The 14,274-nt window shown below is 47.4% G+C and overlaps 1 protein-coding gene across 1 annotated transcript in view; it reads left to right on the forward strand.

Annotated features, from left to right (window-relative positions):
• Nucleotides 1–14,274, forward strand: part of SCAP (SREBF chaperone) — a 63,949-nt gene that overhangs the window by 21,222 nt on the left and 28,453 nt on the right. Inside the window, 3 exon segments of the mRNA XM_086614384.1 lie at nucleotides 6,276–6,405; nucleotides 8,753–8,910; nucleotides 12,776–12,996. Of these exon segments, the coding sequence (XP_086470510.1) occupies nucleotides 6,276–6,405; nucleotides 8,753–8,910; nucleotides 12,776–12,996 (509 nt within the window).

Here is a 14,274-nt window from a genome sequence, read left to right on the forward strand (position 1 = left end):
TTGCTCAAAGCCTCATCCAACCTGGCCTGGAACACTGCCAGGGATGGGGCAGCCACAGCTTCTCTGGGCAACCTGTGCCAGTGCCTCACCACCCTCAGAGGGAAGAATTTCTCCCTCAGATCCCATCGAAATCTCCCCTCTTTCCAAATATGAAGACAACATCACCAAAGACAAAACCTCTTGCTCCTGGTGAAGGTAATAACCTTGGAGAGCAGAGCCCTAACTGGAAAGTGTTTTGCCTCTGTGTCTCTAGCAGTGATGAGTGTTAGAATTAGGACTCATTAGCTTATGGGGAAATGGCAGGAATTGTGTGCTACTTGGCAACATGGCTTTTGTTGGCTGCGCAGCCTGGAAGTGTAGAGGAAGCTGAAGGAGCCCATCAGTGTGACCCACTGAACACTTCAGCCTGGATGGAGAAAATCTCACCCTGGTTTGTATCACACGAGCAAGAGGCAAACAGTTTGAGTAACTGCAGTTCCTCTTCCTTGCCTGCTTGTAGGGATGGATTAAAATCAGGGATTGGAGGGAGCATATAGATCTTTTCCTACAGCATAAATTCTGTTTCCTATTTGTGATTTAATCAAATTGCAGGGAAATGCTGAAGTTGATTTAAATATCAACAGATCTGCCCTGACCTCAGGCCTGAAGAGGATGGTGGAATATGGGAGTCTCGGTTGCCTTGGCTCCACGTAGGATACAGTCCTCAGCAGTGCATAAACGTATCTAGATTTTTCCCATTTTTCTTCTGTCAAAAATTTTCCTTTTTTTTTTTTTTCCCTCCTCATTTTGTTGCCCTTGAGTCTTCCAAGAAATGCCATTTAGTCTTTCCTCCGTTACATTTGCATGTACTTCCAAATTATTTTGGACAAGTTTGAAAATCCTAACGTGAAAAATAAAACCCAACAAAACAAAAATCTTGGTCATTCAAAAATGCCATGGAGGAACTATGAGTTGCTGTGTCCAGTATTTTGGGAGGTGGCTTGCACTTAGAGATGGGAGTGGTTTGCTTCTTCCCCTCTGCAGAAAATTAAACTATTTTTTTAACTTAACCTTCCTATTAGCTGCTGTGAGGCACCCTATCGTGTCTTGCATCGTTCTCCGAGGCCTTGTGTAACCCTGAGCCAACTGAAAGCTGTTTGTCATTGTTCAGATGAACTTTCCTCCTTCCCAACTTCTCAGGTAGCTTCCGTAGCTAAAGCCAAGGCTCTTGTGAGCAGCTGGAACGTGTGTAGGAGGAAATTGTTTGATAGTAGAGGAGTTGATGACATACATCTCCACTCCACTCTGGTAGAACAGGCATGTTTGTTGGTGATGAAATGGTTTTATTCAGGTGTAAATGTATTAGTGGCTGAGAAACAACATGGTGGAGCAACTGACAACAATCTCCAGAGGGTAGGTTTTTTTTTAAAGCATAGGAAAGGTCTTTTCCAAGTTTGTGTGATATGTAAGCTGGCATGTTAAGGCTTTCCTTTGTGGCCTCGAGCACAGAAGGGGCATAACAGAATCCAGAATTGCTTGATGTGGCATGCTCGATACTGGCAAAACATCTGTGATCATGGCCAGGTGGTTATTTTGCAGCCAGCTGTGGAAGTTCAGGTCCTTCACCTTTGCCAGCTGTTCTCCTGTCCCTCTACTGGAAGTTGTGGCTCCCACAGCTCTGCCAGCAGTTCGTGTTAACCCCCTAATCCACGATGATTGGGGTGAGGCCCGTTTAACATCGCTGTTAATGACCTGGATGGGGGAGCAGAGTGTGTGCTCACCAAATTTGTAGATCGTGCCAAAGGTGGAGAGCACAGTTGCCATGCATAGACGCTTCGGTGAGTAGGGAAGATGGACCGACAGGACCCTCAGGAAGCTCAGCAAAGGCAAAAAAGCAAATGCAGAGCCCTGCGTCTGGGATAGAGTAAGCCTCTGGAGCAGGATGGGCTGGAGAGAAGCTTTCCAGCACAGGACAAGTTGGACATGAGTCAGGCAGAGTGTCCTTGGAGTAGAAAGGTCAACTGTTTCCTGGGCTACACTGGCAAGTGTGGCCAGCAGAGCTAAGGAAGGGAGAGAGAGCTAACCCTCTGGCCTTTGTGAAACTATGATCCTGCGTCCAGTTTGGTGCTCTGCAGTATGAGGAAGGCATAGGCATACTGGAGCACATCCAGCTATCGGAGTGGAGAGCTGTGTCATGGAGAAGGAGAGGCTGAGAAGACTACCTTCAGCCCTAAGAAGTGATCTTACTGCTGGCCTACAACTACTGATTGGAGGGCATAGAGAAGGTGGAGGCAGGTTCTTCTCAGGGTACGCAGTGGAAGGACAAGAGACAATGGACAGATGGGAAATTCTGACTAGATACAAGGAAAAATGTTCATTATGAGAGTTATCAAATACTAGAATAGGTGCCCAGAGAGGCTGTGGGACCTCAGTCCTTGGAGATACGCAGACCCAGCCTGGACATGGCTCTCAGCAACTTGTTGGCCCTGGTTTGAGCAGGAGTTTGCACTGGAGCCCTCCAGAGATCCCTTCCACACGAGGGGTTCTGCGGTGTCTGGAGGTCACTGCTCAAAGCAGGGCCAGCCCCAAAAGTTGGACTCAGAGCCCTGTCTGCTTGGCTTTTGAATAGCTCCAATGATGGAGAGTCCACAGCTACTCTGGTCCCTTGTCCAGTGTTTCACTGCTCTCATTGTGAAGAATTTTTTCCTTATGTCTAGTTGGAATTTCCCTTGCTGCAGCTTGTGTCCTTTCCCTGTACACCCCTGAGACAAGTCTGGGGTCATCTTCACCGTAACCACCAATGCATTAGCTGGAGACTGTGTTTTAGATTGTCTCCTACAGGCTGGATGAGTCCAGTTAACCCAGTATCTCCTTTTGCACCATGTTGTCCTGCCATGGCAACATTTTGGTGACCTCCACTGGACCAGCTGCGGTAGCACAGGCTGGTGAGGCTGGCAGGCACCTCTGGAGGTCATCTGATCCACCCCCTGGCTCACCCTGGATTTAGGGGTGCTATACCGAGCGAGCAGGATGAGGAATCCTGCTGGCTCCCTAGGCTACATCTAGGTGACTGGGACAAAGGGAAGGATGCAGTCATCATCCTGGGAGGTGACAATTTATTGCTCCTGTAGGCTGAGCTCATTGCACCCACTGGAGTGACTTTAATCATAGAATCATTTAGGTTGGAAATCTCGACCTTTAAGATCATCGAGTCCAACTGTTGACCTAACCCTGCCATGTGTCCCTGATCTCTGGCTACAGAAAATAGTTTTCCCCACCTAGCAACTGGTAAGAAGCCAAAATCCTTGTGTCCTGGCAGGTCTTTAGGAAGCGAGAAAAAAAAAAATCCACCTGCGAGTTAGACCTCTGCCAGGATTTGGGGTGGTTTTGCTTTGGAAGACGAGCGTTGAAAGAGTTTCCAAGGTAGGATGGCGTGCAAGGCTAGCTGAACTTGCTAAACCAGGAAAAAGTGAAACGTTCAGCATGAAGAAGAGCTCAGTGTTTCCGTCACCCTTTACTTGGTGCCGTAACGGCGACCTCTGGCAGCGGTCAGGTCTTCACCGCTGGCTGTGGAGGTGCAGCCATCGGCCATGTTGCTCTCAGCCTTTCCCACAGCTTTGGATATCGAGGCTTCCTGATCCGGTGCAGCACCGAGCGCTGCTTGTTTTGGCGTATCGGACAATTGCCCGGTCCTGGGTATGGAGGAACAAAGTCGTTTCTGAAACCCGAGCAGCTCCACCAGCGCTTGTTGGGTGAAAACTGGCATGGCTATCAACATTGAAATCATCTGGTGGAAAAGTCATTCTTCCTTGGTCACCTGTTGGACTCTTTCTGCTCTGTTTATCGCCTGTACTCGATTTTTTATTTTAATTTATGTCTCTCTCGGCCTCAGTCGGGCGCAAGAGGATTGCTGTATGTATCTCCCCCAGGCTTTTTGGGTTTTGAGCAGATCATCTGCAGGTGCTCCGTGTCGTTAAGAAGGACTGATTGCTGCTTCTGGGAGAGAAGAGGCTGTGCTGTGTCTCCAGACTGTGGCTGTCGTTGGGCATTTTCACCTCTGATGTTATTATGACATGATTTTATTATTCCTTTTCCTCTTCCCTCCCACTGCACAACAAAATGGAAGATGTCCCTGCCCATGGCAGGGAGGTTGGAACTAGATGATCTTTGAGGTCTCTTCCAACCCAAACCGTTCTGTAATTCTGTAAAATGGTAATAATTAGATGTCGTAATTTTGTCAGACTGATAAAACAGCGAATCCGACAAGCTTTGCTTTGGATTCCATTGTTCTTTTGCAGCCTTTTGTTGCTCAGTCTGAAGCCTCGTCTTCAGCTGTTGCTTGTCCCCTCCACGGCCTCTGATGATTCAGGCTAATCCCTAACGAGGTGGGTTAACAACCATGAAAACAACCCCAAGGCCTTTCAATTTCTTCTGGCAATATTGCAAGAAAAGTTCAGCCATAAATGAGAAAATATGTCAGAAGTTTAAGGCCTGATAGATGGTCGTGCACGAGACAATAAAAATCAAGTTATTTCGCCAGCAAGCCCAGGAAACTCGGGTCTCCAGTGCGTTTTGGTGCTGGAAGTTCCCGCTTGTTGGTCGATACCTCTGTACCAGCAGCCTTGCTTTTGCCACCGCTTCAATTCTGATACAGATTTAATCACTTTTGAGAACCTCCAGAGCTAAAACCACTATTCTAAACTCTCTGAAGCCTCATTTTCTCCACTTTCAAACAGTTTGAAGTCTTTGTTGTGGGGGAGCTGCTACAACCATCTGAAGGTTGTAGTAGCGAGAACAGAAATATTGCGTGGCTGGTTTGGTGTCTCATTGCTACTGTTAGAAGGACCAGTGACGTTAATGGCAAATACTGGAAATAGTTGAAAGCCTAACGAGGAAGATTAGGTGATGAGCGTGGTGTTTGGATCAGGAAAGCAGCTGTTTATTTACAGTGCTTGTCTCGTTTTTGCGGAGGCTATGGAGCAGTTGGGACGTGGCTGTGCTTGATGTTTTTAGCACTGCTAACTTTCAGGTGATTGAGAGTAATTCAGGTGAGGTTCTGCAAGGAGAACATCCCTTCTTCTTCTCCCAGGATCTTTAGTTGTCCGTTTCCAACGGACAAAGACCAATTTTCTCTTGTGTTGAGACACATCAAACTTCCTATGAGAGCTGGAGCCCTCCTGTATGGCCGCCGTGTCTCGTGTCCAGCAGAGGTTGGATTGAGCTGGAGCGAGCTCATTTTTCGTGACCCGTTCATAGAGACTGTCTAAAAGCCAAGTGTCGTGCTTTAGGCTGATCTGGCAACTAAACTCCACACAGCTGCTCTCTCACTCCTTCTCCAGTGAAGTGGAGAGGAGAAAAAATGTAATAAATGGACTGAGGGTTGAGACAGAGACAGAGAAGGAGCACCCACCAACCATGGTCCCAGGCAAAACAGACTCGGCTTTCTCAAAGCAAAGCAATTTATTAACGGTTACTTGAAAGGATAAAGACAAAGAAAACCAGTTACTTGAGAGGATAAAAAGAAACAAAGCCAGATCTTAAAAACAACACCTTCCCCCTGCTTTCCTTTTCTTCCCGGCTCTACCTTCTCTCCCAGCGGCACAGGGGGACAGGGAATGGGGGAGTGCAGGTCAGCTCATCCATGATGTTACTGCTGCTCCTTTCTTAAAGGAGGAGGAGTCCTTACACCATTTTCCCTTGCTCCAGTGGATCCCCTACCGACAAGGAAAAATCCATGGACTTCTCCAGCATGAGTCCTGCCTGCAGGATGCAATCCTTCCCCATCGGATTGCTCCAGTGCGGGCTCTTACCAGTCATGGATTCTTAGGGAGTTGTGGCCACTCGCTCTGGTGTGGGTCATCCCACGGACTCTAGGTGTGCCTCTGCCTTGTCATGTGTCCCATGCTCCACAACCTCCCTCAGGCTCTGGCATCTCTTCTCCAATGTGGGCTTCTCCACGGGCTGCAATTGTGTCTCTGCCCCACCGAGCCCATCCCTGGCTGCAGGGGGCCGCTGCCGTCTCGCCACCGGCTGCAGGGGAAACTCAGCTCCGGGACACCTCGTCCCGCTCCATCCTCACTGACCCGGTGTCGCTGTGGCCGTTTCTCTCAGATCTCAGCCCTTTCTGGGTGAACACGGCCCAGCGGGCACCCCAGGAGTGGGGCACTCCCGAGTTTCCCAAGCGGCTCCACCGTGGCCATCTCCAGCCAGTGGTGCCAGCCCGGCGCGGGAAACCATCAACCCCTCACACCAAGTGAAAAACAAACGGCCATGTTCCTTCCTTGTCTTAACCACAGTTACCCGCTGCTGAAGCTGCCGCTGCCCGGAACAGGACCTGTGGAGTACAGCACCCCGGTGAAGGATTACTCCCCACCTTCTCCGGACGCTGGTGTGCAGCAGGGGGATCTCGGCGAGCGTCCCGACTGGGTGAGTCCTGCGCTGGGGCGGCTGAGCGTGGACGGCGGGGAGACAAGATGGGTGAAACGTCCCCACTGCGTTACCCGCGCTGTGCTGTCATCAGTACTGGTGCCGTGTTGCTTTGTGTAACTGCTGAGTTGAGGCTGTGTTTGTCTTGTGGTAGCCTCACCGTATCAGACAAACGCTGCCATTTCCTCTTCCCTCCCTCCTTTAACCCCTCCAAAGCTGTTCCTTGGCATCCATAGTCAAAAAAAAAAAAGGTGATGGGGCAAAAACTCCACCAAGTTGAGGCTACCCGAGGTGCCAAACCAGTCCAAAGAATCCGTGTGGAAAAGCAGCAGCCTCCCAGGGTTCCTCACCCTCTCCTGCCGTAGGGGTAGGAGAAGGTCTTCACTGGCTGGGTTATCTCCAGGTAACGAAACTCGCTCAGGTTTACTCTTGTAGCCATTGTGTGGAACCCTTTCTCTGAGGGGTGGTTCCCTTGCGGTTCCTTAGGGTGTCCCTGCCCATGGCAGGGGGGTTGGAACTGGATGATCTTTGAGGTCCCTTCCAACCCACACCATTCCATGACTCTGTGTTAGGCATTTGGAAGAGCTAAAAGCTCTGAAATGCCGTTTAAGAGCCCATTTTCAAGAATAATTTCATCTAAGGCAAGCAGTACACTTCTTAAAAAGCATTATTAGGTTTTAAATAAGTTTAGTGATGGATTCTGGGATAATGTCATATGAAGGCATGCTGCCTCGAGCAGCAGGACAAGCCTCCTGCTGACACACACCGCTTTGTGTACTTGGCCTCCTCTGAAGGGGGAGAACAGGATTTAGTCAGCCTTTCCTGCTCTAACTGTGGAGATGCTCCCAGTGATTGCAGTGGTGGTTTTGGTGTTGTCAGCCTTGCTCTTGAGGGATCTAGGTTCTGGCTGTCAACCAGTCGACCCTTTGAAGATCACTAGCTCGCTAGTAGCATGGGAATGTCTGTCTGGCCTGGAGGTGGAAGGCAGAGTGTCCAGCTCCTCGGCACTTGCAATTTTCTCTCCTTTAACTTTAAAATACTGCATCTAGCAGGGTTTTTTCTGATGATGTAGGTAGTCTACACTACACCTCCAAGACACAGGATTTTTTCTTAAAGTTTACAATCATAGAGACAGAATGGTTTGGGTTGGAAGGGACCTCAAAGATCACCCAGTTCCAACCCCCCTGCCATGGGCAGGGACGCCCTCCACTACACCAGGTTGCCCAAAGCCCCATCCAGCCTGGTCTTGAACACTTCCAGGGATGGGGCAGCCACAGCTTCTCTGGGCAACCTGTGCCAGTGCCTCACCACCCTCGGAGGGAAGAATTTCTTCCTCAGATCCCATCGGAATCTCCCCTCGTTCAGTTTAAAGCCATTTCCCCATGTCCTACTGAGTTTTTTTCATTTGAATTTGAATTTAGACAGCCAAAGACAGACTGTGGAGCTAGCTACTACCAGCTAGTCTAGAGAGTGTGACTTGGGTATAATCCAAAGGTGGGGTTTGGTTTTGGTTTGTTGTTTGTTTTTTTTAGCTGGCTGGTATGCAGGTCAACTAGGCTTATACCCTTATGTTAAGGATAAGGAATGAACTTCTCTTTTGCATGAACAAACTGGAACCCTGATGCTTTCCAAGAAGGCTGATAGCCTGGTCCAGGGAATCAGGAAACAATTCTAAATTCATCCTTCGTGACCTGTGTTGTTCTTTTTCATTCCAGAGTCTCTCTTACGTAGAACTTACCTGTTGGATTAATGATTTTGATGCCTACAGCTCTCTACTCTCTCCATGTGTGCTCTTTTCGCTGTGATTGAAACCATTTGCTGTGTTCTACACTCCCTGGTGCCACCGAGAGCTTTTTGCACTACGCCGTTAGCTCGGGCTGCTGCTGGCTGATTAAACCTTCCCTTCTGCTTTGTTGCCTGGTTCAGCTAATAGAGCACAAAAGTTCTGGCTGCCACGGCGTGCCAGCGCTGCAGTCCCCAGGGCAGGGTCAGCAGCCTGGGCACAAAGAAACGGCCCACAGCAGAATCAGCACAGGTTGGGAGAGGTAGGGAGTCTCTGCTCCTGCCTTTCATCCCGGTACCAAATTCAGCAGGAGCTGAGAGCCTCTGCCTCACAAAGAAGTGGAACAGAGTGATGCCAAAATGGCCAGTGGCATTGTGCCTCTTTGAGAAACAGACTCTTTTTGTTCTTGCTGGGTTAGTACTGTCATGTTTCACCTCTAATTCGGGAAAGGCACATACAGTCTGGCAAACCCCTTCCTGAAAGGTTGCCAAGCTGTGGTCTAATTCCGCTGAGCAGCTTCCCACTCACCGTGTGGTTTCGTTCTCCCTCTGGTTTTCCCCGCAGTACGTTGGAGCTCCCGTGGCCTACATTCAGCAGATCTTTGTGAAAGCCATCGTCTCCCCATGGCAGAAGAACTTCCTTGCTGTCGATGTGTTTCGTTCTCCACTCTCCCGCGTCTTCCAGCTGGTGGAGGAGATTAGAAACCATGCCCTGAGAGACAGGTAATTGCTGTTGGTTAAAGTTTGTGTAGAAGGCAGACTGACCCACTGTGGTACGCACCCATCTTCTCAATGACTGCCTCGTAAGCCTGATTATTAGCTTGGAATTTGTAAGATTCTCAGAATTAAAAGAAAATGAGAGATCGCTGCTAACAAGTGACCTCATATCCACCCTACACGTAGAGCAGTTTAGCTTTTGTGCTAGAAAACTTGCCTGTCCTCTAGTTACTGATAATTTTCAGGAACTTTCCAGGCAGAGTCCTAGGCAGAGAGGTCTGGAAGGGGCGTCCAAGGTCATACCTGTTACAGCAGATAGCAGCGTCGTGTAGTCTCTTTGTAAGCACGGGAGTGTTGTATTAAAGCAAGTTCATTTGACCCCGCCGTGCCTATTGTGAAGGTCAGAAACCTTCTCCTGGCTTTCCACTTCAGCTGTAGAATCATAAAATCATGGAATGGTTGAGGTGGGAATGGACCTCAAAGATCATCCAATTCCAACCCCCCTGCCATGGGCAGGGACACCCTCCACTACACCAGGTTGCCCAAAGCCCCATCCAACCTGGCCTGGAACACTGCCAGGGATGGGGCAGCCACAGCATCTCTATGTTTAGGAGTGGTTTGTGCCTGCTTGGTTTTGTCCTGACACAGCCTTTGTACAAAAATAGCTTTCCTTTGCTTCCAGATATTTACAGGGAGCGCTCATGCTCCCCACCCCAAATCCTTGTTTGTTAAGCTAAACATATGAAACTCTTGGCTTACTCTGTAGGCAGTTTGTCATCCTGGTCGCTCCTCTTGGCACTGTTAGTGTATCATTCCTGAACATGGGAGATCAGAACTGTACACAGTGTTCTCAGAGGAGTCTCATTTGTGCATTATTTTCCATGGAAATGCCTTTCCTGAAAACAGTGAGATTGCAGGTCCCTTTTTCCTGGCCAGCCACATCGATTTTACATGTTATGAAGTGATTGATTAACTTCCCCGTGTCCCTTTCTGTCTTTCCAGCTGAGGAGCCACTTCACAACAGAAACTCTTGTCAGTCCCCAAGTGCGTGGTCCTGCACTTCGTAGTGTTAGAAGAAGGGGGATTAAATTTATTCCAGCCCTCGCATCATCCATCTCAGATATTCTGCTCCTTTTCTGTGTTAATGGTGTTTCTTTATTTTGTGTCTTTGGCAGATGTCCCGATATCTTTTTCCAAGGTTATTAATGAAAATATATAATAATCCTGGCTCTCTGAACTGTCTGTGAGACATTCCACTTGGTTTTTCTCAGTACCAGTAGTTCCCCTTTCAGCAGCCCCACGACCGTTTTCCTGTTAACCTATTTCTTTACTACATCACAATTTTTGTGCTAACTTCTGTCTTTCCTGTGCGTTTTCTGTGTGGTGCTGCTTCCAAAGCTTTTTTGAGGCCCAAGTAGTTGAGATCTGCTGTACTTCCCTTATCCAAGAAGTCAGGCATTTTACAGAAAAGACCACTCAGATTAGTTTGGCATATTTTCTCTTCGAAAGCCAAAAATACATTTCATACATGTTAACTTGGGTCTGTTTTGTTGTTTGTTGTTTTTTTTTTTAAATAAGTTTTTCTTCAAGTTCTAAGTTTTTATTTGTGGTCAAGTTCTTGGCTAGGTTTGCTCTTGAAGGACAGAAAAGCTTCCCTCCTTGTCTGTCAGTGTTCAGTGAGAATAACGACGCCGAGAGCAGACCGGGTGTGGTGAAAAATGGGGAGATGAGAGTCTTTGATCATCTCCTGGCTCCTCAGTCAGGAGCTTCCTTCAGTCTTTGTCCTCTAACTCACACGGATAGGGAAGATTTACTTCTTGTTTGTTATTCCTTGACAGCATCCTTCCCTGCTTCATTTTTGAGAGTGTCCACTTTACTACTCTACCTGATGATTTGTCCCTTTCCTTAAACCATTCCTGTGTCATGGTTCAAAAGATTGAAGATTCATGAGCTGCCTGCTCTCTCTGGGGTGATTTTTCAGAAATGCCATTTATGCTGTTAAACATGGAGCTCTTTCCTGCCATCTCACAAAGCCTTGGCACTGACATTCTGTCTGTGTTTTCAGTTCTTCTTCTCCTTTATCATATGTGTAACATTGGATCGTAATCGGTATATAGTTGCCAATTTTAGAAGCAACTTGCTCCCAGGACGTGTGTTTTCGTCTCATTGCAACTTGGTGTTGCCCTTGATGAACAGTGATGCAGCACAGAAGCAAAATTAAACTTACGTAGCCACCAGAAGAAAAAAGATTTAAGTGCTTAGACCTAAACCTTGGGATAGGGGCTCCCATTTTGGGGATGGACTCAGGAATTCAGGAAACATCTAACTTTGAGATAAATTCTGAAATTACCTCCAGTCATTATGAAGTTCCTTGTTGTCAGTTGCTTTTGTCGGTATCGAAGTTAAGCGCAGCTGATTTTCTTCGTATGGAAGTACAGAAGAAGCTGAAGATTATCGACAAGTGGATAAGAAACACCAGGTGATTGTATGTTCATCAGCTGTAAGCTTGCTGAAACTTTGAGCAGTCATCATTTGTAAAAAGTCAGAAGTGAACTGGAATTTGTAGTTTGCTCCAGTTCGTGTTATTGGCATCGCCCTCTGCATCCAGAGCGTGCTGGCAGGGGCACTGGCGGTGTGCGTGGGCTTATCTGCAGCATGAACTGTTACGATGCAGAGTCAGCTAAAGCTGAAATACAAACCAATAATCATCTTACTCTTCCTGGAGCTGTTATCAGAGGCATCACTGCGTCAGTTCCTTTAAATTATCTTTCAGAAAGCTTCTGTTACTATAGATAAAGTATTTTCAAGCATATTTTCTAGTATTTTCTTTTGATAGCTGTGACTTTTCTAGATATTCTGCCATATAGTGATAGGATATAGGTTCTGGAGGGAGTTTTCACCAAGACATAACTCAGATCATCAGTGGTTGGTTTCCACGTTTGTTCTTCGTAGTCATTATAGAAAAAAAAACTTTTCCTTCAATAGGACCCTAACTGCTTTGTCTTCAAGAGCCACCTTCTCTGCAATCTGCGAGGCTGGAGCCAGGGAAGACTGGTCTCTTGTATCTTAACCTTTGGTAAACACACTCTTCCCGTGCAAATCCCACCAGTTGCCCGAATCACGTTGAGGGAAGCATTTTCTTCTGGGTCAGCAGCTCTTCCTTGTCCGGCTACACAGCGTGCTGGCAGGTTATGTCGCTAAACTTCACAGTCAGATCCTGTTGTAAGCCCAAGTTGAGTCTTGCTTGAATCACTGGTTGATAAGGATTATGTAATTGTGTTAAAATGAAGCTTGGGAACAAACACAAGTTCCATTTCATACCAGTTACACCTCTATTAGTTTCTGAACCCGTGAGGCATTTTATTTTCCATACAATGCAGAGGAATTCTGAAAGCATTTTGCACAGTTGCAGATACTGAATCCTTTGTGCATTTTAGAGCACTCTGCACACCTTAAATAATCCACCTCAGGAGGACTAATAAGGATTTCTGTAAAATGTTCCATGGCATGTGTGGAAGGAAGTATGCAGAGGAGTTTAAGGTCTTTGAAGAAGAATTCCAGGGAGACAGTTTCTCTGTAGACTGGAGGTATCTTAAACGTGGAACTGAAAATTGTGGTGCTTGGGATGGGTGAAGAGTGAAAGCTGCATGGCCAGGCAGTATGCAGAGAAAGGATAATGGGGTTCTGGAGCCTGCACACGTGCTGCAGAGAGATCCCAGTCTGTGGCCCGAGGCTCTTGATCCTTAGTTATGAAGAACAAGAGCAGTAAGATGGTGGTGCAGCTCCTTGGGGTATTCATCTCGCAGCTTTGCCTTTTGTTTGTGAGAGTTGCAACACACACGGCAGTGTCTAACCTTTGTTTGCATTTCAGTTCTGGTGTCAAAAGCTTGGAAGAAGTTTGCCTTCAGGTAACAGATCTTCTGCCTGGCCTCAAGAAGCTGCGGAATCTGCTCCCCGAACACGGCTGTCTGTTACTGTCTCCAGGGAACTTCTGGCAGAACGACCGAGAGCGATTCAATGCTGACCCAGATATCATCAAAACCATCCACCAGCATGAACCAAAGACGTTACAAACATCAGCTACTCTCAAAGGTGAGATGCTGAAGTGCCAAAGAAAATGTGAGAAATGCCTACAGCTTGCATGGCTGTTTCATCCTCGGTATCTCCGACATCTAGACTGCTGAGATTCCTAAATCAGGTGGCGTTTTGTTAGTCACAGCATCTGAAACAAAGCTACCAAATATATGTCATCTCTCATTTTATATCTGTGTTTGAACTCAGTTCTGTATTCGTGGAAAGTGAATAATTCCACTTGGACTCCTTTCTGTAGGTGTAAAAATAGCAAGTGACTTGTCCAAGTCTTTTTATTCTTACTCTACCTGTGCCTGTCTTTTTCCCTCATGCTATTGTCTGTCACACTCAGACTGCCTCATTGTCACCGAAAAATGAACATTTATCCTGCTCCCTCTTGTGTGTTCACTGGTAGTTGCTTGTATGTACCCTGAGTTGACACTGGATATCATAAAAGTATTCTTTTCTCTAATTTGAAAAAATAAGTCTGACAATGCCTGGAATCATGTTATTCAGTGATTCCATAAGGCCAGACAAAATGCTGTTCCTTCATTTTTAAATGAACTTTGTAGGTCTCAGGAAGCCGTATCCGAAAAGGAGTTTTGTAACCCTAAAGCGAGTTTGTTTTAAAGGTTGTTTTTTGAGCACCCAGAGCGTGTGCACGCTATGATTTGGAGCACAGGAGCCTCTCTTTGAGGACTCATTTGCAACCAAGTTAGAGGTCCCCAATATCCTGGGAATTCCCGAGAACAGCGATAGTGTTTGTCACGATGCAGAATTTGTTTGAGGTCTGCGTTTTAGCGCACAAGATTAACAGAAGAGACATTAAATAGTCCTTTGCAATGCAAAGTCTGCCTGGAACCTCTGGTTCACATCAGACGCTGACACACGCGAAAACAAGGTTTTATTTGGCTGCATCCTTGAAGATAACACCCGTCTCCTCTGTTGAAGGACAAAGTGGGTGCCCACTTGATGTGCACAGGGTGTGGGGAGCAAACAGGAGGAATCAGAGGTGTGTGCAGCTGGAGGGCTACAACCCCATGCAGCTCAGAGAGACGGTGTGGGGTAGCTCACAGTACTGGGGGGCTGCTGGGGGTGGATATGGGCTCCTCAGGAAGGACAGGCTGGGAGGGCAAGGAAGGGGACTCATCCTCTGTGTGACAGAGCCCCAGGAACGCGTGAAGCTTTGCTTCGGAATGGGTGATAAGTCAGTTGAGAGCTTATCGGTTAGATCAGAGGGCAGACCTGCCTGGTCAGGAAAGATAATGAGGACAGATAACTTCCCCACAGGAAGGAAGA

The sequence above is a fragment of the Tauraco erythrolophus genome, chromosome 7 (genome assembly GCF_009769465.1).
Source record: "Tauraco erythrolophus isolate bTauEry1 chromosome 7, bTauEry1.pri, whole genome shotgun sequence".
Taxonomy (NCBI): Eukaryota; Metazoa; Chordata; class Aves; order Musophagiformes; family Musophagidae; genus Tauraco; species Tauraco erythrolophus.